Below are 21,286 nucleotides of genomic sequence, written 5' to 3' on the forward strand. Positions count from 1 at the left end.
CAATGTATTCCTGTTGTGTTTTATGATTTTCCTGATATTCTAAGTGTGCTGGAACTGGTATGTGACCGTAATAATAAAATTCAATTCAATTCAAACACCAGCTCCCTCAGCCTGGAAGAGAGATGAGCGCCAGACCCCATAGTCGCTTTTGACTGGACTTAACCATCCAGGGTCCTTTACCTTTTTACCTTTACCTTAGCTCTTTTTTCTGCCTCTCTTCCTTTTTATATATATAATTTTTTTATTAATTTTCAACATATTTTCAACAGCAATTAAACATATTTTAACATCTTATACAATTTTTTGACTTCCATCAACCTCATCTGAAAATTATCTAATCTCTAAATACACATTTCCCACTTCTTCCATTATGTTTAGTTCATAACTAATTATCACTCCTCTTTCTCTAACTTGCAATGCTTCATACATTTCTCCTTACACACTTCTTGTAGTCCTACGAGCGTCATTTGTTGGTTACAGCTGCACTTCAAATAATTCGTATATTTCTTCTGTAAATCTCTGATCCCGCAGGTTTGGAATCCTTCCTGTCATTTTGTCTAATTCTGCGTAGTCCATTAATTTTGTTTGCCATTCTTCTTTCGTCGGACTTTCTGCCTCTCTTCCAACCCCAAACCCCTCCACCCATTTAATTCACCCTCTATTAAAAACCTTTACTTATGAGGTAATACTCGGTATTTTTCTTCATAGACATTTTTATGGACATATTTTTAAGCCGACCCGCCTCCCCACCCCTTAGCAACCGCCCCCCCCCAAGGGGCTGCCTGGGCTTCTCCTGCCCAGGGATATTATGTGGGGTCCGTTAAAAGGATCCCTGGAGATCCACTGCCCCCCAGGCCTTCCCGGAAGCTCCATCCTCTCCCCTCTCTCTGTGGGGAGGGAGGGGGGAGAAAGGAGACCCCTCTCTCTCAGGCAACCCCATGACTCTTCCCACCCCCAGAGGCTGGGTCCATCTCTGGACTTTCCCCCCCCCCCCGCTTGACTTCCCTGGATCAGCCCCTCCCCCACTCTTCAGATCCTAAGAAAGAAGTTGGGGGGCCCCTTCCTTTTCACCCCCATCCTCTCCCCTCCCAACCGTTCTGTTTGTAGATTGAAAACCACGTCCTTCTCTCCCCGCAAACGCAGATCACCCCCCCCCCCAGATATGATGCCCCTCCCGCATCCATCTCCACCCTCTGCTGTGGGGAGGAGAGGCAACTGGGGGGGGGGGGAGAGACGGAGCCCCAAGAGCAGGAGGCTAAAGGCAGCGCCGTCCCGTCCACTTCCCATCCGGACACAGCAAGGGGCTGCTCTCTGCTAAGTAGCTCTAGGTGCAAGCGCATCCCAAAAGGAACCGGAAGTGTCGCTGCTAAATGTGCCGCCAAAAGTGTAAATTCGGAATAGGGAGGAGGGGCGTCAGTGAAGAACCCCCCCCCAAAAAAAACCCCTTTCTATTGCAGACAAGGATAGCGGAATAATCTCGAGCCAGGGAGGCGGAGGACCAGAGAGGACCAAGAGGTAAAGAGGGAGAGTGGGAAAATAGAGGGGGGGATAAGAGGGGGAGGACAGGACAAAGAGACCCTCCTACACCCCCCCAAGAAAACGCCCTCCCTGGGGCCCGTCGACAGGGGCCCCGATCCAGGCGACCCAGGTGGGAAGGGGGGACCCAACACCTGCAGGGCTGGCCTTGCAAGATCTCCTGGGCAGCAGCAGCACCGCCAGACTCCCCTTCCTCTTTCCTGGGGGGCCGAGAGATGCTCAGCTGCCCTGCCCCCCCGGGACGCCTTGGTGGGAAGGAGAATGAGGACCCCAAGCAGGGCTGGGGGTGGGGCTGAGGCCCCCCATTCTCCCGGCTTCCCCCTGGCAGGAATCCCTGGGGTCCTGGGGCGCCTGGCTGGGGAAACGGAGAGAGGGAGTCCAGGGAAGGGTTAAAGGAAGGGGAGGAGCCTCGACAGAGACCCCTCCCCTTCCATCACCACTTATTCCCAGTCTCCCTGCTGGCAGTCCCAGACCATCATTGCCATACAGAATTGTCCTGAATACCACCATTTGCTAGCCAAGCCCAAACCCAAAAGTCCCACTGAGATGTTGATTGATAATATTGTCCTTTATCCGTTTTAGACCCCTAAATAGTAGCAATTGCAAGGACATTGTGCTGCTCTCCTCTGTACAGTTCCACCCCTATTTCAGGCCTTGTGGCTGATTTAAATGTTTAGCTGCTGATAACATGGCAACGTTTAGCAGGTGATATTGTGAGGTTTAGCTGGTGATAAACCACAAGTGATATTGTGCGTTTTGGTAATGATAACATTACGATCTTTATCTGCTAATAGCCCTGCAATATTTAGCAGGTGATATTGTGAGGTTTAGCTGGTAATAAACCACAAGTGGTATTGTGAGTTTTGGTAATGATAACATTACGATCTTTATCTGCTAATAGCCCTGCAATATTTAGCAGGTGATATTGTGAGGTTTAGCTGCTACTAACATTGCAGCGTTTAGCTGGTAAGTTATCGCAATGTTGAAAAGCAGGTGTTGCCTAGCCCTTGCACACATTGTGATTCGTAATATATTGCCAGCTCAGTATTAGGAAACAGTTATCACAATGTAAACTTCAAGCCAGTCTTGGGCAATATACCAATATATCGCCCAGCTCTAATCATGACCTATATTTCTGACCCAGTGTATCATTGCTGATTTTACCAGTTTGTCCCCAGGAATCCCTGGGGTCGTGGGGCGCCTGGCTGGGGAAACGGAGAGAGGGAGTCAAGGGAAGGGTTAAAGGAAGGGGAGGAGCCTCGACAGAGACCCCTCCCCTTCCAGCACCCCTGACCCCCCTTCTCCCCCCCTTCCCTGATGACACTACCAGGTTATCTGTATTCACTAGGACTCATCTCCATACTTTGGATTGTCCTGAATACCACCATTTGCTAGCCAAGCCCAAACCCAAAAGTCCCACTGAGATGATGATTGATAATATTGTCCTTTATCCGTTTTAGACCCCTAAGTAGTAGCAATTGCAAGGACATTGTGCTGCTCTCCTCTGTACAGTTCCGCCCCTATTTCAGACCTTGTGGCTGATTTAAATGTTTAGCTGCTGATAACATGGCAACGTTTAGCAGGTGATATTGTGAGGTTTAGCTGGTGATAAACCACAAGTGATATTGTGCGTTTTGGTAATGATAACATTACGATCGTTATCTGCTAATAGCACTGCAATATTTAGCAGGTGATATTGCGAGGTTTGGCTGCTACTAACATTACAGCGTTTAGCTGGTAAGTTATCACAATGTTGAAAAGCAAGTATCGCCTAGCCCTTGCACAAATCGTGATTCGTAATATATTGCCAGCTCAGTATTAGGAAGCAGTTATCACGATGTAAACTTCAAGCCAGTCTTAGACAATATACCAATATATCGCCCAGCTCTAATCATGACCTATATTTCTGACCAGTGCATCATTTCTGATTTTACCAGTTTGTCCTTTGTTTCCCATTCCAATAGCATCTTGTGCATTTTGGAAATCACTTTCTCTTTACTCGCAATAACAGCTCTTTCAAACTTTGAGTTAAAAAACTGATTTGATGGTATTGAAACCAATCCGCCACCACACGTCCCATCTCATCCTGTTTATTCAATTTTATTTCTTCTTCCGAAAATTCCAAAATATCTCTGTAAGTTGCCCATTGTCCTTCTGTATTGCATTTTTTAAAAAGCTATTGCTTCTGTGGGTGAAAGCCAAATAAGTGTCTTTCCTTCCAGCCGATTCTTATATTTATCCCACACTGCAAAAGGGATTTTCCTAATAACATGATTCATAAAGCTCTTGTGTGTTTAGTTTTATCATACCCTAAATAAGCGTACCAAACAAACATATTCTCATGACCTTGTAAATGCAACAGCTTAGTGTCTTTCAGTATAACCACTACTTAACTAGCAGAGGCATACTGCCTCACAGTAAAGATGAAAATCTTTGTTTCTTGTCCTGCCAGATAAACCTAAAATGTGTTCTGGAGCTTTCTAAAACTTTCTGGAACTTTCTAGTTCTGGAAAGATTGAACACTCACTCGCCCCAACAAGGCTGACAGATGGAGGTATAGATCAAAGAACATTCTCCTTCCTGAGCACTCCTTCAGCTGACAGCAAGCTTGTCACTCTTTCTCTGACAGGCCCATACCACAGTCCCTAAAAAAAGACTCCCAAAATGGTCAATATGAACCTCCTGAGGACCAACAGACTGTGAAGATGATTAAGAAACATATAGAAGTTGAATGAGGAAAAATATGGCCCGGGGGTGGAGGATTAGTATGCAGAGGATAATAGCAAGAAATTGGAAAAGCGAAATCATCCCTTCAAAGATTGAATTGCAAGCCAAATTGATAGAATACTTACAATTAGCAAAGAGAATGGGAACAGTGAGAGGAAATTCAACTCAAGAAGTCAATAAGGAATGGATAATTATTAAGGAATGTCGCAAAGGGTACTGCAGTAATGGAAGCTTCCTGGCAGATATCGAATGAGGCATGTAATAGAAAGTAATTGTTGGAAAAGGTTAAGATTTAAGACAAAGAGAAATAACTTTAGGAAACTGTAAATAATAGTTTAAATGTAAAATAGTACAACGGGTTTAGTCAGAAGTTTCTTTTCTTTTGATTCAGATGTAAATGAGTTCCTTTTCTGCTTATACTTTTAGTACTTCTTGTCTTTTTGTCTGTACTTTGTATTTTCTTTTATTTATTTATACTTTTCACAATCTTTATATTGTACAGATTGTATGGGATGTATGTTAGTACTGTATGTTCTGTGTGCATTTTAAGATTTGTTTTGCTTAATAAAATTCAATTTAAAAAGGAAAAAAGAAAAACAAACATATAGAGGTTGAGTGAGGAAAAATATGGCCCGGAGATGGAGGATTAGTATGCAGAGGATGAAATATGTCATTGGAAACTATGAACCAGGCTAGTAGAAGGCATGTTCATGGACATTTCTGCACTGCTGGGGGTTGGACTAGATGGCCCCCAGGGTGTCTTCCAACTCTTCAGTTCTATGATTCTATGGCATGGGGGGGAACATGGAAGGATGTACAAGATGTTAAAATAGGAGAAGGTGCTAATTGAACTTTATGTGTTTCATATTCTTTTGTTTTCTTCCTTGAAACACGAACAGGAGTTTATGTTCCAGGCACTCCAAAGAATGAAGTGGAGAAGACAGTCAGAATTCTGGGGGACATCTGAAATTTCCTTAGGATTAACAAAGAAACTATTTAAATGCATTGAAAGTGGTATGTGATTCAGTCAATGAACACACAAACTTCACATCAATGAACTCAAAGAGTGGAGAAACCATTTCAGGCTATGGAGCATGGAAAAAGCTTAAATGATAGTGGAACACCTAGAAAACATCAACAGACTAACACAGGGAAGAAACCATTTAAATGTGTGGAGTGTGGGAAAAGCTTCACTGGTAGCGGAACACTTAGAAGACATCAACGAACTCACACAGGAGAGAAACCGTTTAAATGTATGGAGTGTGGTAAGAACTTCGCACAGAGATCACACCTTCATGCACATCAACAAACTCACACAGGGGAGAAAGCATTTGAGTGTATGGAGTGTGAAAAGAGCTTCAGACAGAGGCCACACCTTCAGGTGCATCAGCGAACTCACACAGGGGAGAAAGCCTTTCAATGCATGGAGTGTGGAAAGAGCTTCAGTGACAGTGGAACGCTTAGAGTTCATCAACGGATTCACACAGGAGAGAAACCATATAAATGTATGGTGTGTGGAAAGAGCTTCAGTGATTATAGAACACTTAAAAAACATCAACGGATTCATACAGGGGAGAAACCATTTGAATGTATGGAATGTGGAAAGAGCTTCAGAGAGAGGTCGCACCTTCATGCTCACCAACGAATTCACACGGGGGAGAAACCATATAAATGTATGGAGTGTGGAAAGAGCTTCAGTGATGGTGGAACTCTTAGAGTTCATCAACGGATTCACACAGGGGAGAAACCATATAAATGTACGGAGTGTGGAAAGAGCTTCACTGATAATAGAACACTTAGAAAACATCAACGGATTCACACAGGGGAGAAACCATATGAATGTATGGAGTGTGGAAAGAGCTTCAGCCAGAGTTCAAGCTATAGAAACCATCAAAGGACCCACACAGGGGAGAAACCATTTAAATGCATGCAGTGTGGAATGAACTTCACTAATAGTTCACACCTTCGGTCACATGAACGAACTCACACAGGGGAGAAACCATTTAAATGCATGGAGTGTGGAAAGAACTTCAGGGACATTTCACAGCTTCGTTCACATGAACGAACTCACATAGTTGAGAAACCACTTAAATGCATGGATTGTGGAAAGAACTTCAGGGACATTTCACACCTTCGTGTACATCATAGAACTCACACAGGGGAGAAACCATTTGAATGCATGGAGTGCGGAAAGAGGTTTAATCGGAGTGAAACACTTAGAATCCATCATCGAACTCACACAGGGGAAAAACCATTTAAATGTATGGAGTGTGGAAAGAGCTTCAGTGACAGTGGAACACTTAGAATTCATCAACGAATTCACACAGGGGAGAAACCATATAAATGTACAGAGTGTGGAAAGAGCTTCACTTATAATAGAACACTTAAAACACACCAACGAATTCACATGGAAGAAACCATGTAAATGTATGGAGTGCGGAAAGATCTTCAGTGACAATGGTAAATTTGTTGTTTAGTCATTTAGTCGTGTCCGACTCTTCGTGACCCCATGGACCAGAGCACGCCAGGCACTCCTGTCTTCTACTGCCTCCCACAGTTGGTCAGACTCATGTTTGTAGCTTCGAGAACACTGTCCAACCATCTTGTCCTCTGTCGTCCCCTTCTCCTTGTGCCCTCAATCTTTCCCAACATCAGGGTCTTTTCCAGGGAGTCTTCTCTTCTCATGAGGTGGCCAAAGTATTGGAGCCTCAGCTTCACGATCTGTCCTTCCAGTGAGCACTCAGGGCTGATTTCCTTAAGAATGGATGTGTTTGATCTTCTTGCAGTCCATGGGACTCTCAAGAGTCTCCTCCAGCACCATAATTCAAAAGCATCAATTCTTCGGCGATCAGCCTTCTTAATGGTCCAGCTCTCACTTCCATACATCACTACTGGGAAAGCCATGGCTTTAACTATACGGACCTTTGTCAGCAAGGTGATGTCTCTGCTTTTTAAGATGTTGTCTAGGTTTGCCATCGCCTTTCTCCCAAGGAGCAGGCGTCTTTTAATTTCGTGACTGCTGTCACCATCTGCAGTGATCATGGAGCCCAAGAAAGTAAAATCTCTCACTGCCTCCATTTCTTCCCCTTCTATTTGCCAGGAGGTGATGGGACCAGTGGCCATGAACTTTGTTTTTTTGATGTTGAGCTTCAAACCATAATTTGCGCTCTCCTCTTTCACCCTCATTAAAAGGTTCTTTAATTTCTCCTCACTTTCTGCCATCAAGGTTGTGTCATGTGCATATCTGAGGTTGTTGATATTTCTTCCGGCGATCTTAATTCCGGCTTGGGATTCATCCAGTCCAGCCTTTCGCATGATGAATTCTGCATATAAGTTAAATAAGCAGGGAGACAATATACAGCCTTGCTGTACTCCTTTCCCAATTTTGAACCAGTCAGTTGTTCCATATCCAGTTCTAACTGTAGCTTCTTGTCCCACATAGAGATTTCTCAGGAGACAGATGAGGTGATCAGGCACTCCCATTTCTTTAAGAACTTGCCATACTTTGCTGTGGTCGACACAGTCAAAGGCTTTTGCATAGTCAATGAAGCAGAAGTAGATGTCTTTCTGGAACTCTCTAGCTTTCTCCATAATCCAGCGCATGTTTGCAATTTGGTCTCTGGTTCCTCTGCCCCTTCGAAATCCAGCTTGCACTTCTGATGGTAAATTTAGAATTCATCAATGGATTCACACAAGGGAGAAACCATATACAGTCGTATCTTGGATCCTGAACGCCTTGCAAGTTGAACGTCGTGGCTCTCGAACGCCACAAACCCGGAAGTAATTTTTCCGATTTGTGAGTGTTCTTTGGAACTGAACATCCGATGCGGCTTCTGCAGCTTCCAGTAGGTTGCAGGAGCTTCCTGCAGCTTACCAGATGCTGTGCTTTGTATCCGAACATTTTGGAAGCCAAGCAGACTTCCGGAACGCATTATGTTTGACAGAATACTATGAAATTACTTTCTAAAATGTATAAATTATTTCTAGAAGGATTTACAAAGATGAACACATTAAATTTGTCATATGTGGTGGACATGCATGATAGTAAAAGCATTTTGGAAAATGATATATAGTGAATTGAAAAAAAATGTTTAAAATAACTTTTATAAAAAAACCGAAGCTTCTCTTTTACGACTCGTAGGTGGTGAAATTTCAAGTGAGCAGGATAGGTTATTTATGTACACAACGATGGCTGCGCAGATGGTATTAGCCCAGAGATGGAAAAAAGACAAAGTCCCTACCAGAGAAGAATGGCAGATTAAGTTGATGGACTGTGCCAAATTGGCATGTGAATTTAAATAATAATTTGGAAAATTTAATAAATAGATTTCCAGAAAAAGAGAGGAAAACAGAATTCATCAACAGATTCACACGGGAGAAACCATATAAATGCGTGGAGTGTGGAAAGAGCTTCACTGAGACTTGAAACCTTAGAAAACATCAAGGAACTCACGTGGGAAAAACCATTTAAATGTATAAAGAAAAAGCTTCAGGCAGAGTACAGAGCTTGATATGCATCAATGGACCCACAGCGAGGAGAAAGCATTTAAATGCATGGTGTGTGGAAAGAACTTCAGTAGTAGTGGAAACCTCAGACAACATCAATGGACTTTCAAAGGGGAGAGACCATTTCAATGTATGCAGTGAGGAAAGGAGTTTATTGATACTGTAGTGGAAAACTTAAGAAGACCTCAAGAAGCTCAGACAAGGGTGAAATCATGTAAATGTCAGGAATATAATTAGAGTTTCATTCAAAGTTTCAGTCTTTAATGTATAGACATGAAGGGAGCGTCTCACAATAGTAAGCATAATGTAAGATTTAATGTACTGTAATGTTACATAGGGAGGGGGAGAGTGTGAATCTTCTTACATCCCCAAGGTAATATTGCAAACCACATATATTCTTTATATTTTATAAATTAATTGTTTCGCCACACCACCTCATACTCCGCTACGTGAAGTGTCCAGATAAAACGTTATCTCTGCACAACTTGCATGAGGAGGGGAGGTGGCACAATGAAGAGGAGGCAGTGCCTGAGCATCTCGAAGGAATGTGCCAGGGTGGAGGGTGTTGACACAGGTTTGTGCAAAATGCTTCACTGTGAGCTTGAATATCTTTCTATTCCCTGAATAACAGACAGGGGAGAAACCATGCAGATGAGTGTAATAACATGGAATGTGAATGGACTAAATACGAAATCCAAAGGCAATAAGATAACACATGTATTAAGAAAGCAGAAATTAGATTCAATAAGCTGGATCCATCTCTGGGCTTCACATAGGGTCTTGCAGTGCACACCTGGGTGGGGGTGGGAAACCCAACTTTGCGGCTGGCTTGCCTGGATCAGCCCCTCCCCTGCCACCCTGGCAGCTGCCCCTCCCTGCCCCCCATGTGCTGAGACCCAATCCATCCGCATCCAAAGATGGTAAATGCATGAACTTTTCCAGCTTGGGTGCTTCCTGGGCAAAGGACCCATTTTCATGATAGACAATACCTGTGGCTGGAAGCTCTACACACAGGTGTGCATATTCAGGCCAAAGATTGCCAGTATTATAGGCAAGGTGGGTGAGTTTGCCAAATTTACAGGCTGTACACAAGTAAGAGTGCAGAGGTTGGCAACCTATGGCCCATGGGCTGGTAGCGGCCTGTAGAGGTCGCCCGACCGGCTCGTGATGACCCCTGCTACCCGCTGCCACCCACTCTTACTGACACGACACGGCGTGGGGACCGACATGGGTTGGTGGCGCATTTGCGCATGTGCACAGGCACTCCTCTGACCCGGATGTGTGCAGGAAGTAATGTGATCACACATGTGCGGGACGGAGATGCACCCGTGTGCATGCGTACTCGCTATTTCCGTGCACACCAACCCAGAAGAGTGCGCATGCGCACACGCTCCAGCCCATCCTCTGACTGGCGGAGCGTGGACCGGCCCGTCGGCTGATAAGCTTGCCGTCCCCTGAGTTAGTGGATGAATTATAGGTCACAGCAACCCTGTTATATTTTCCCGTCTGTAACTTTTCATGAGATGAAATTGCGGTACAAATTCCAAAATAACTGCAAAATCTATGAAGAGAACCACAGGTGAATGGTGGTTTGAGCTTTCCTGGTACAGAGTCCACATCATCAGCTTGCAGTCTTGTCACTAGTTCTCTGACAAACCCCTGACCCCAGAAACAACTCAGACGTGCGTCTCCAAAAATGGTCAGTATGGACCTCCTTCAGCCAAAGGGACTGTGCAGTTGATTCATAAATTTCTCAAGGTCAAAGGGGGTGGGAAATGTGGCTCATGGGGTGGAGGATTATTATGCAGAGATTTTTTTAAAAGTAATTAGGAACAGAGGGCATGTACATAGACAGAGCAGTTCCCTTTCCTGTGAGAAACCACTTAATTGATCATGCTCCTTTATTATCGATATATATAAGACCTTAAATTTTCTTTTTCAGCCTCCCTCATAATGCAGCTGAATAATGGGATACTTTTATCAAAGTCTACTTCCAACAGGGGAAAGGAGGAGCTCCAGGGCAGGCTCTTGGTGGCCCCATTTTCCCACATCGTCCCCATGTGGCAACCCCATGGCTCCTGCTTTTGGGGTTTGGAGAAGATTGGGCTTTTCTATAATCCCAAATGTTATTCTACAGTCATGCTGCTAGGGAGTCCTCCTGCCAGCAGACTACACTATTTATTTTTATTATTTTTATTATTATTTTTTATTATTATTATCCCATCTTATTCCCTGATGGGACTTAAGGCAATTAAGAACTGCTAAAAACATAAGAAAACCATCATACGGGTGCCACCAAAACCCAAAATTCTGGACAAGCTTTCCCACTGTTTTCATGTAAATGTTAATAATAATAATAATAATTTATTTATACCCCGCCCATCTGGCTGGGTTTCCCTAGCCACTCTGGGCAGCTTCCAACAAAACACTAAAATACAATAACCTATTAAACATTAAAAGCTTCCCTAAACAGGGCTGCCTTCAGATATCTTCTAAAAGTTTGGTAGTTATTTTTCTCTTTGACATCTGGTGGGAGGGCATTCCACAGGGCGGGTGCCACTACCGGGAAGGCCCTCTGCTTGGTTCCCTGTAACTTGGCTTCTCGCAGCGAGGGAACCGCCAGAAGGGTCTGGGCAGAACGATGGGGGTGGAGACGCTCCTTCAGGTATACTGGGCCAAGGCTTTAAAGGTCAGCACCAACACTTTGAATTGTGCTCGGAAACATTCTGGGACCAATGTAGGTCTTTCAAGACTGGTGTTATGTGGTCTCAGCGGCCGCTCCCAGTCACCACTCTAGCTGCTGCATTCTGGATTAGTTGCAGTTTCCGGGTCACCTTTAAAGGTAGCCCCACATAGAGCTCATTACAGTAGTCTAAGCGGGTGATAACCAGAGCATACACCACTCTGGCAAGACAGTTCGCAGGCAGGTAGCGTCTCAGCCTATGTACCAGATGGAGCTGGTAAACAGCTGCCCTGGACACACATGTTGAATAGCATGGGGCGCAGAACAGACCCCAGAGGCACGCTGCAGGAAAATGGCCAACGTATGGAACACGAGTCACTCAGTGCTACCTCCTGGGTTCACTCCTCCAGGAAGGAACTCACATGGGAAAAACAATTTAAATGTATGTTTGGTTGCAGAATAAATCCAGGCATATCTGGAGGATGTGGACCATTTAGACTGCATTTGTCCCAATTGAGTTTTAGGCCCTTCTCTTGGACTGAGACCACCCTGGTGGCGCTGGTTGATTATCTCTGGCGGGCTAGGGACAGAGGTAAAAGCTGTTTCCTGGTTCTGCTGGATCTCTTAGTGGCTTTTAATACAATCGACCACAGTATCTGGATAGCTGTTTGTGATAAAAATATATGCCTTACCCAATTTGTTGAAAATAAATATTTACTTGTCAGGCTGGCAACTGTTGAAACACTAGTATTATTTACAAACCCCTCCAGACAGCATGTACATGAAGTCCCCACACCTCTCAGCTTCACCTCTCAGCAGTCAAGACACAGCAAACTGAATTCCATTTCATTTCCCCAATGCCACCTCTGCTTTCTGAAATACCGTATTTTTCGCTCTATAAGGGGAAATGTGTGTGCGTCTTATGGAGCTAATGCAGACTGCACAGCTATCGCTGGCTTCAGTGATAGCCGCACGAAGCCTCTTCAGTGCAGCAGGAGCATTCCTCCCGCTGCACTGAAGAGGCTTTGCATTGCTTTCGCAGCTGTTTGTTCTGGCTTCAGAGATAGAAGCAGAAGAAGAATTTGGATTTGATATTCCGCTTTATCACTACCCAAAGGAGTCTCAAAGCGGCTAACATTCTCCTTTCCCTTCCTCCCCCACAACAAACACTCTGTGGCGTGAGTGGGGCTGAGAGACTTCAGAGAAGTGTGACTAATCCAAGATCACCCAGTAGCTGCATGTGGAGGAGCGGAGACGCGAACCCGGTTCACCGGATTACAAGTCTCCCGCTCTTAACCACTACACCACACTGGCTCTCATAGCCACGTGAAGCCTCTTCAACAACATTTCATTCAGAATGTTTTTTCCCCTTGTTTTGCTCCTCTGAAAACTAGGTGTGTCTTATAGAGCGAAAAATACGGTACATTCCCAATGAAATGACAATACAAATACTAACACATCCTCCTGGACGGTCTAGGACGGTAGGGAGTTAGGGGCAGGGTTATGCAGTGGTTCCGCTCCTTCCTCCTGGGCCGTGTCCAGAAAGTGATGTTGGGGGACCCCTGGGCGCTCACTTGTGGGGTGCCTTAGGGCTCCGTCCTCTCCCCATGCTTTTTAACATTGCCTTCCCTCTGGGAAGCAGGTCACAGGTTGTGCCAATGCCTATGTTTTCTCAGTCCTTGAATCACATCACTTATAAAAAAAGTTTGTAATCAGTTATGTAATCACTACTAACAGTGCCTTTTTGCCTGTGTTAAGAAAAGCTGAAACCTCTACAATAGGCATAGGCAACCTTCAGCCCTCCAGATGTTTTGGACTACAATTCCCATCATCCCTGACCAATGGTCCTATTAGCTAAGGATGATGGGAACTGTAGTCCAAAACATCTGGAGAGCCGAAGGTTGCCTATGCCTGCTCTACAAAAATATTCCTCCACCATCATTCATTCCGTAACACCTCCAAAAGTTCCCCAAGGGTCATCTAGTCCAACCCCCAGCATTGCAGGAATATTCAGCTGTCCTTTACGGGGATTAAACCCGCAACCTTGGCATGATGAGCACCACGCTCTAACCAACGGAGCTATTGCAGCCTCAAATCAAAGCTTGATTTCGGTTCCGGCTGATATCCCTCCTGAGGGTGTTCTTTCCTGCAGCAGGATCTTAATCCTGGCCACTTAATTCAGAGGAAACCTTGACTTCTGAGTCAAAGTGGCAGGTTACCCTGTGGATCTCTTGAATCTCTGCCCTGCCCACTTCCGCCCATGCGCCCTTGTGCCTTCCCTCCTTCTGACTGTCCAAGGGCCAACTCAGTATCCTGTTTTTTGGTGGAAAGTCATAACCAGAAAGGGAAGTTTAAAAATTATTTGACATGTTAGAAAAACAGTCCTCAGTCCATTGAGAATTTCTTATATGCTTATTTATTTATCGACAGACAGGAGGCAGTGTGGGTCCCCAAAGTTTACACACACACACACACACACACACGTAGCTACAGCCCATTTATTTATTTATTTAGCATTAGTAAATTTGGACGCTGCCCGTCCTCAAAGATCCCAGGGAAGCTCACAGCATGAAAATACAAAATAGAAAGAGAAAAATAAGAAAAAAGGGAAAAACCAATGGCAAAAGCGCGCAAACTTACTTTTCTCCACCCAACCCTTCCCCCCGACCACAAAAAAAAAATCCCCTCCTGGGAACTGTAGTTTGTCAAGGGCTCCGGGAGCTGGAGCTCCGCTGGGGGACAAACTACATTTCCCGGTATCCTTTGCGGCGGGGAAGTGTTCGTAGCCCCCGGGACTTCGAGGCGACCGCTCTAGGACTACGCTCGTCGTCCGGTGTTAAGCCGCCATCTTGGCGGGGGGACGGAAGTGACGCATACAAAGGCGCTGGCGGCCCGTCTGCGCCTGTGCGGGAAGGAGCGAGACCGCGGGGGATCCTGGGTGACGCGGACGTGCTGCGGGCGGAAGTTTCTCGGGTTAGGGGTCGGGAGGAGGAGCTTTAGCGGAACGTGAGTCGGGGGCAGGGGGTGGGGGTGGGGGTGGGGGCAGAAAAAGAGGGGCAGGTGGGTGGGGGCACCAAGGGGCGAGGAGAGGGCGCCATGGGTGCTGGGGGGGGATCAATGGGGGGAGGGGGCTTGGGTGGGGAGGGGGCTCCAGGGGTGCCTGTGGGGATCCATTGGAGGAGGAGGGGGGGAGGGACCCTGCGGAGTGGCTGCCCCCTTCCCCGTCTCCACACACCCAGAGGGGAGATGGGGAGGGGGCCAGAAGATGCCCCTGGGAGTTGGGGCAGCCCCTGGGGTGACCCATAGGCAGAGGGCAGCTTCACCATGCAGAACCCCCCCCCCGGGTTCAGTCCTCCCACACGGGCTTTTGTTCTGAGGATAGAGACCCCCCCCCAGGAGCTGGTGGCGAGGGGCTGCTCCAAATTGGAGCCCTGAGGGGGACGTAAGCAGAGCCCTTTGACAGCTGGATCTGCCCTGTGTTTTCTCCTAGCTGCAGCTTCCTGGGGGCTCTTGGCTTTTCTGCCAGCAAAGCTGCACTGGCAATTCCTTGCTTTTTCTGCAGAGAGTGCCACCCGCACCCCTGCTCCTGAGCCGCCTGAGAGGAGGAGGCGATGGCTGAAGCCCTGCAGAAGAAGCTCCAGGGAGAGCTGGAGAAATACCAGCAGCTGCAGAAAGGTAAATTCCACCACCACCTCTCATTATACACACACACAACTATTCATAAGAAAGTATCAGAGCGCCTTAGAATAGCTGTACATGAAACAGTTCTAAAAGTTGAAATCAGACAGCAGAAAAGCTCTCATCAGGCCTTTGAAAGCTGGCCGAACTCCAGTGGCAGGGGGTTCCGCAGGACGGGGCCAATAACTCAAAAGGCTCGGATTCTCCTTGTTGCCAAATGGGCCTCACCAACTTGGGGAATGAACAGCGACACTCCTGCAGGTGACCTGAGTGGGAAATTGGGGTTCAGGCGGTCCCTGAAGCACCCTGGACCCAAGTTGCCCAGGGCTTTGTAAATTAATGCAAGGACATAATTATTATTATTGTTATTATTATTATTTATTAAATAATTTTTATTATTTATTTATTATTTTATTAAATAATTTATTAAAAACAATACAGCATTAAATATTAAAAACTTCCCTAAACAGGGCTGTCTTCAGATATCTTTTAAAAATAGGATAGCTGCTTAATTCCTTCACATCTGAAGGGAGGGTGTTCCACAGGGCGAGCACCACTACCCAGAAGGCCCTCTGTCTGGTTCCCTGTAATCTCACTTCTCGCAATGAGGGAACCGCCAGAAGGCCCTTGAACCTGGCTCAGGAAGTGAGTCAGAAGACCACCTCAGAATCCCATTTCCCTGCACCAGAACGTTATAGCAGCATCTCTCAGTTCTGGGCTTAGCGTTTAAAATGTGGGAGTCTCCCCCCCCCCCGCCATTTCTTATATGTGCTGTCTAGACACCTGTCACGCCTCGACCTCCCACCAAGAAGTAGCTGGGCCCACTTAAAAGTTAAGTTCTTGGAAGTTTTGAAGCACAAGTTGGGTGGCCACCTCTCATGGATGCTTTAGTAGAGATTCCTGCATTGCAGGGGGTTGGACTAGATGACCCTCGGGTCCCTTCCAATACTATACTTTTGGGTTGGATGCCATTCATTCCTGTGGACTGCCGGTCTATGTTGTGTTGGTTCTAATATTTTTCCATGTGTGTTTTACACTTTTAACTCTGTGGATTTCCTTTTTTTGTTTGTTTTACAGGGGGGAACTCTTCCTCGTCCCCGCTTTTTAAAAATAATAATAATAATAATAATTTTATGAGCTTTTACAAAGTACAGAAAAAGGAAAAAATATCCAAAAATTTAAAACACAAATGATATTCCATATTCTTCTCATCATGACTCCCTTCCCCCCTTCTTGAGTTCCCTATATTTTATATTATTTCCTGCATTTCCCAATTAAATGAAATTGTTATTTACAATCTCTTATACATACACAAATGTGTGTGTGTGTGTGTGTGTAAAATTTATACTGCACATTATTTATATTAAGCCTGCTAACATCTTTATTTGTTTACAGTAATTTTGCAAATGCTCTATAAATGATTTCCATTCTTCCTTACAAACTTGATCTTCTTGATTCTTCTTATTATTTTGGTGAGCGTTGCCCGTTCTGCATAGTCCATCAATTACTGTGCCCGTTCTTCTTCCCCGCTTCCAGATATCAGCAAGTGCATGACGGCCCGGCAGAAGCTGGAGGCTCAGCTGACCGAGAACAACGTGGTGAAGGAGGTGAGCCCCCGCCCCCCCAGCCTTTGCAGAAGCCGCCCCTTGAGCCCCCTCCCTCCCTCCCTGCTGACCTTTCCTTCCTCTGCAGGAGCTGGACCTGTTGGATTCGTCCAACACCGTCTACAAGCTGATTGGGCCCGTCTTGGTGAAGCAGGACACAGACGAGGCCAAAGCCACGGTCGCGAAACGGCTGGACTACATCGCAGGGGAGATGTGAGTGCTGCCTCCATCCCGCGGGGAGGCTCTGCTACTGCCGTTTTTCATATATATATATGTGTGTGTGTGTGTGTGTGTGCGCGCGCACACACACACACACACACACACACACACAGAGTCATACCTTGGGTTGAAGTTGCTTTAGGTTGAGCACTTTTGGGTTGCGCTTCGTGGTGACCCGGAAGTAACGGAATGCATACTTCCGAGTTTTGCCGCTCGCGCATGCGCAGACGGTCAAAATGACGTCACACACACGCACGGCAGTGGCGAATTGTCGTGCGAATGCGGGTTGCATTCGCTTCAGGATCCCGTTCGTATCCAGAGGTACCATTGTATGTATACATAATTTTATTGGGATTATTCTAGTAAAGGGAAGGAGAAAAAAAGGGGGGAAGAGAATAGGGGAAATTGTGTGCACTTGAAAATGTGGGGAGCTTTAAGATAAATTCAACAGTGTAAATAAGTTTTGATGGATGCGATAATGGAAAACTGAATTGTTTAGTTTATGTAAAATGTGTAGGGATTTGTGTAGAAGTAGAAGGGATTTGTGTTATGCAAAATTATATATATATATATATATATATATGAATGAAAATACAGTGGACACTCGGGTTAAGAATGTAATTTGTGCGGGATGCACGTTCGCAACCCGCAGTGTTCACAACTTGCAGCCGCACTTATGCGCAAAGTGTGATTTACCGCTTCTGCGCATATGCAACTTCCAAAACCCGGAAGTAACCTGGGTTTCAGAGCGTCCGTAACCTGAAAAAACGCAGCCTGAAGCGTCTGTAACCCGAGGTATGATTGTATGTAAAAAAACATTTTAAAAGCAGAAGAATACGGCAATAATGAAAAAAAAATGGCCATGAAATATAATCAAGGCTACAAAACTATATTAAGTGTATGTGAATCCGTGGGTTGCTATGGCTCACTAGCTGTTCGTGACGAGGACTTAAGCAGCTGTGATTCCTGCATTGCGGGGGGTGGGACTAGATGGCCCTGGGGGACCCCTTTGCGATTCTTTAACGTCTGTGGGACCTTCAGGTTCAGAGACAGGCTGCTGTGGAGTTACCTCTGCAAGGGGGGGCCCATGCCAGGGTGCCACAGGGAGCAGTTGTGGCCACTAATTGGGGTGGTTTGTACAGACCCAGGACCGGACCAGATGTCAAAGAGATAAACAACTACCTGACATTTAGAAGACATCTGAAGGCAGCCCTGTTCAGGGAAGTTTTTAATGTGTGACATTTTAATGTATTTTTAATCTTTGTTGGAAGCCGCCCAGAGTGGCTGGGGAAACCCAGCCAGATGGGTGGGGTACAAATAATAAATTATTATAACCAATTAAAAACTAAAAATAAGATACAAGGACAGCTGGCTAGCCACCTTGGGGAGGAGGAGGAGATGAGCTCTGCTGTCAGAGGGGTCACTTCTCTGAACACGTGTTGCTGGGGTTCTTCGAAATGTAGTGTTGGGAGGGCTCCCTGGGTGTCATCTAGCCGAACCCCCTTGCAGTGCGGGGCTCGCGGTGTTCTCAGCCTCCCCGGGGGTTGTGAAGCCACAAGCGCTGACGCCGCTTCCACTGTGTCCTGTCGTTTCAGCAAGCGCTACGAGGGCCAGATGCAGGATTACGAGAAGAAGTCGGACCAGCAGCGGGAGACGCTGGCACGGCTGCAGCAGGAGTTCCAGAAGGCCCAGGCCAAGGGGGCCGTCAAGGCCTGAGGGGAGTTGGGGGGGCTGTTCCTGGACTGTGGGGGGAGGCATGGGGACACCGTTGCGAGGCCTGCTCCGCTGGGCAGAAATAAAAGCTAGGGCCAAGTCTCCCAACTCTCTCTCTTTCGCACTCGGACCTCACCATGCGCAATGGGGAGGGGGAGGCCCCTGGAAAGGAGACATCCCCCCAACACGAAGCCGACACACAAAATCTGTCCCTGTGGCCTGGTACCCGTGGGGCGTCTTGACCCCATCACTGCCTCGCGAGGAGCTCTCTCTAGGGTCAGGCTGCGGCAGCTTCGAAGGGTGGCTGGTCTGGGATCCTGGAACGGTAGAGTTGGAATGGGGGACCCCCAGGGCCATCTAGTCCAGCCCCCTGCCAAGGTGGGAGCAGAGCATGTTCTTCGGATGAGACCCTCCTTCAGCCGACAGCCACTTCCACAAGGACTGCAGAAAAGCCGAGAAGGATGGGGTTTCTGGCAACTCCCGCTGCACTGGGAGAGCTTTCTAGGGAGCAGGGACATCCGGTTTGCTCTCTAGGGAAAGGATGGAAATGCAGAGTTCAGTGGGACCTCGGGGGGTCATCCATTCCAACCCCCTGCTAAGGCAGGAATCTCAGCTAAAGCATCCCTCGTGGATGACCACCCAACCTCTGCTTAAAAACCTCCAAGGAAGGAGAGCCCGCTGTGGAACAGCTCTTCCTGTCAAAAATCCTCTTTTATCGTGACCTGAAGCCCTGTGTTCGAGTCCTCCCCTCCAAAGCAGGAGAAAACCAGCTTGCTCCCTCTTCCATGTGACAGCCCTCAAGATATCTGAAGACGGCTATCATATCTCACATCTCCAGGCTTGGAGAGGTCTTGCCCCTTCTCGGGTCTCTAGGGCCAGGCTGCAGCTGCCTGCCGGCTTCTCTGGGGCTGGCAAAGAGCCCTGTGTTGCCCCCTACGTCAGGCTCACCTCCCCGCCAGGGACAGGTGCCTGGGAATGTTTCCAACTTTGCTGCTGTAGGCAAGAAGAGGCGAGAGCCACCTAGAAGCTGGCAGAGGAGATCCTTGGGACACGTCCAAAAGGCACCTAAGGACTCTTGCTTGTAAACAGAACCTCTGAGCACTTTGTGAAGATGGCCCAAATATTGCCATTTTGTTTAGTGCACTCTTCACGTCCTCAGAGGTACTCCCATCTCAGTCTGGGTCCCCACGCACAAAGCTTTCCATACCACAAAGCTGGTTTTTATAATAATATTTTATAGAAAGTTTCAGTGTCCCTGATGCAGCCGAGTACAAATGTTTTTAACATTCAAAACATCGTTTCTCCTCCAGAGAAAGAGGGGGGGGAAAGTTATAGGCATCAGGTAGAAAGTGCTGGTTGCCCGTGGGCAGCTGTGAGACGGTGGCCAGGGGCAGGCAGCAGCCCAACCGGTGCAGCTCGGCCCACAGAGGTGTTAAAAGGCTCCCGTGAAGAAGGCATTTCTTGGGCTGAAACTTAAATAGTATAAAAATATATTGGGGACTCTGCAGAGTTTCAGACAATACACGAAAGACGAGAGCCGATTTGCAAGCTATTTAGGATCTTATATAAAATGTTAGCTGCACGGTGAGAAGGAGCAGCCTGCAGGAGTGCAAAAAGTGGGGAAACTGCAATCTCCTCTGGGGTTTTAAACTACAACTCCCCATCGGGTGCTGGTGGGAACTGTAGTCCAAAAGCCCTGGAATCTCAGAACTGTGACATTGGGAGGGGACACCCAGGGTCATCTAGTCCAACCCCCTGCAATTCAGGAACCAGAGCTCAATGATACCTGACAGAAGCCCGCCCAACCTCCAATGAATCATAGAATTCAAGTGTTGGAAGGGACCCCCAAGGGCCATCTAGCCTAACCCCATGACAGACAGCCACCCAACCTTGGCTTAAAAACCTCCGAGGAAGGAGAAGGCGGTTCAGAAACACATTTACGCGGAACCTCTTTTCTTGTAACTTGAAGCCATCGGTTGGGGCTGATGGGAAATTCAGTGGAAAACCCCTGGAGGAGATCCCAACCTGAGGGTGGCTGGAGCGGAATTTGCAAAGTGGCTGTCCGTGTAAAACGGCCGCGAAAAGTCACTGTCTTCCCACCAGCATCAGGATTCACAGGTGACATTTCCCCCTCGCCTTAGGAAGGACAGATTTGGCCGTGGGTCAGGCCGAACCCTTCCCCACAGCCTCACAACATAGCGCTGTCTTTTTTTAAAAAATTAGTGTTAATTTGCACTCGGCGCAGTGCCAAGTGCATCTTAGAGTCACACACACCCTCCCTGAGATATGGGGCAGCTGAGCTTAGCAGAGGGGGCAGTTTGCATCTGGGATCTGTGAGGAACAGCCTCCGACAGGCACAGAATTGCTCTGCTTTGCCACCGGTCCAAAAAGAGGGAGCCGTCATCAGGGCAATCCGCCAAGCCTTCCCTCCCCGCAGCAGGAAGCGAAGCGCCTCAGGGCCACTTGGCAACCCTCCCATTGACAGTCAAGGCACTTGGGGCAGGTGGGGGTGGGTGGGAGGAGCCCAGAGCAAGAGGAGAAGGCGCCCATGGCAAAGAAACAGGAAGCCGGTGGCGACGGCAACAGGAAGTGCACAACGCAGATGGAAACTCTTCCAAGT

The 21,286-nt window shown here is 47.0% G+C and overlaps 2 protein-coding genes across 3 annotated transcripts; both read left to right on the plus strand.

The window, feature by feature from the left end:
* The first annotated feature begins 1,812 nt into the window (after positions 1–1,812).
* On the plus strand, positions 1,813–6,725 carry LOC128409409 (zinc finger protein 420-like). Its single transcript, XM_053379880.1, has 3 exons — positions 1,813–3,132; positions 3,240–3,273; positions 5,163–6,725. Exon 3 carries the CDS (start codon positions 5,351–5,353, stop codon positions 6,686–6,688), a length of 1,338 nt encoding a protein of 445 aa, XP_053235855.1. The 5' UTR covers positions 1,813–3,132; positions 3,240–3,273; positions 5,163–5,350; the 3' UTR covers positions 6,689–6,725.
* A 7,627-nt stretch (positions 6,726–14,352) lies between these two features.
* Positions 14,353–18,774, plus strand: PFDN6 (prefoldin subunit 6). 2 transcript variants are annotated; one of them, XM_053380011.1, is made up of 5 exons: positions 14,353–14,458; positions 15,015–15,127; positions 16,667–16,737; positions 16,823–16,947; positions 18,549–18,774. In XM_053380011.1, exons 2-5 carry the CDS (start codon positions 15,064–15,066, stop codon positions 18,667–18,669), a joined length of 381 nt encoding a protein of 126 aa, XP_053235986.1. In that variant the 5' UTR covers positions 14,353–14,458; positions 15,015–15,063; the 3' UTR covers positions 18,670–18,774. The 2 variants fall into 2 exon arrangements, with proteins under 2 accessions (XP_053235986.1, XP_053235985.1); XM_053380010.1 differs by having other exon boundaries at positions 14,372–14,458; positions 14,943–15,127.
* Positions 18,775–21,286: the final 2,512 nt, after the last annotated feature.

Source organism: Podarcis raffonei, chromosome 2 (assembly GCF_027172205.1).
Source record: "Podarcis raffonei isolate rPodRaf1 chromosome 2, rPodRaf1.pri, whole genome shotgun sequence".
NCBI classification, from domain to species: domain Eukaryota; kingdom Metazoa; phylum Chordata; class Lepidosauria; order Squamata; family Lacertidae; genus Podarcis; species Podarcis raffonei.

Excerpts from the sequence above, each read along its gene's own strand:
- LOC128409409 (XM_053379880.1), top strand. The coding sequence starts at position 5,351 with ATGGAGCATGGAAAAAGCTTAAATGATAGTGGAACACCTAGAAAACAT.
- PFDN6 (XM_053380011.1), top strand. The coding sequence starts at position 15,064 with ATGGCTGAAGCCCTGCAGAAGAAGCTCCAGGGAGAGCTGGAGAAATAC. Across the intron at positions 16,738-16,822 it reads AGAACAACGTGGTGAAGGAG|GAGCTGGACCTGTTGGATTC; the intron begins GTGAGCCCCCGC and ends CTTCCTCTGCAG. Across the intron at positions 16,948-18,548 it reads GACTACATCGCAGGGGAGAT|CAAGCGCTACGAGGGCCAGA; the intron begins GTGAGTGCTGCC and ends CTGTCGTTTCAG.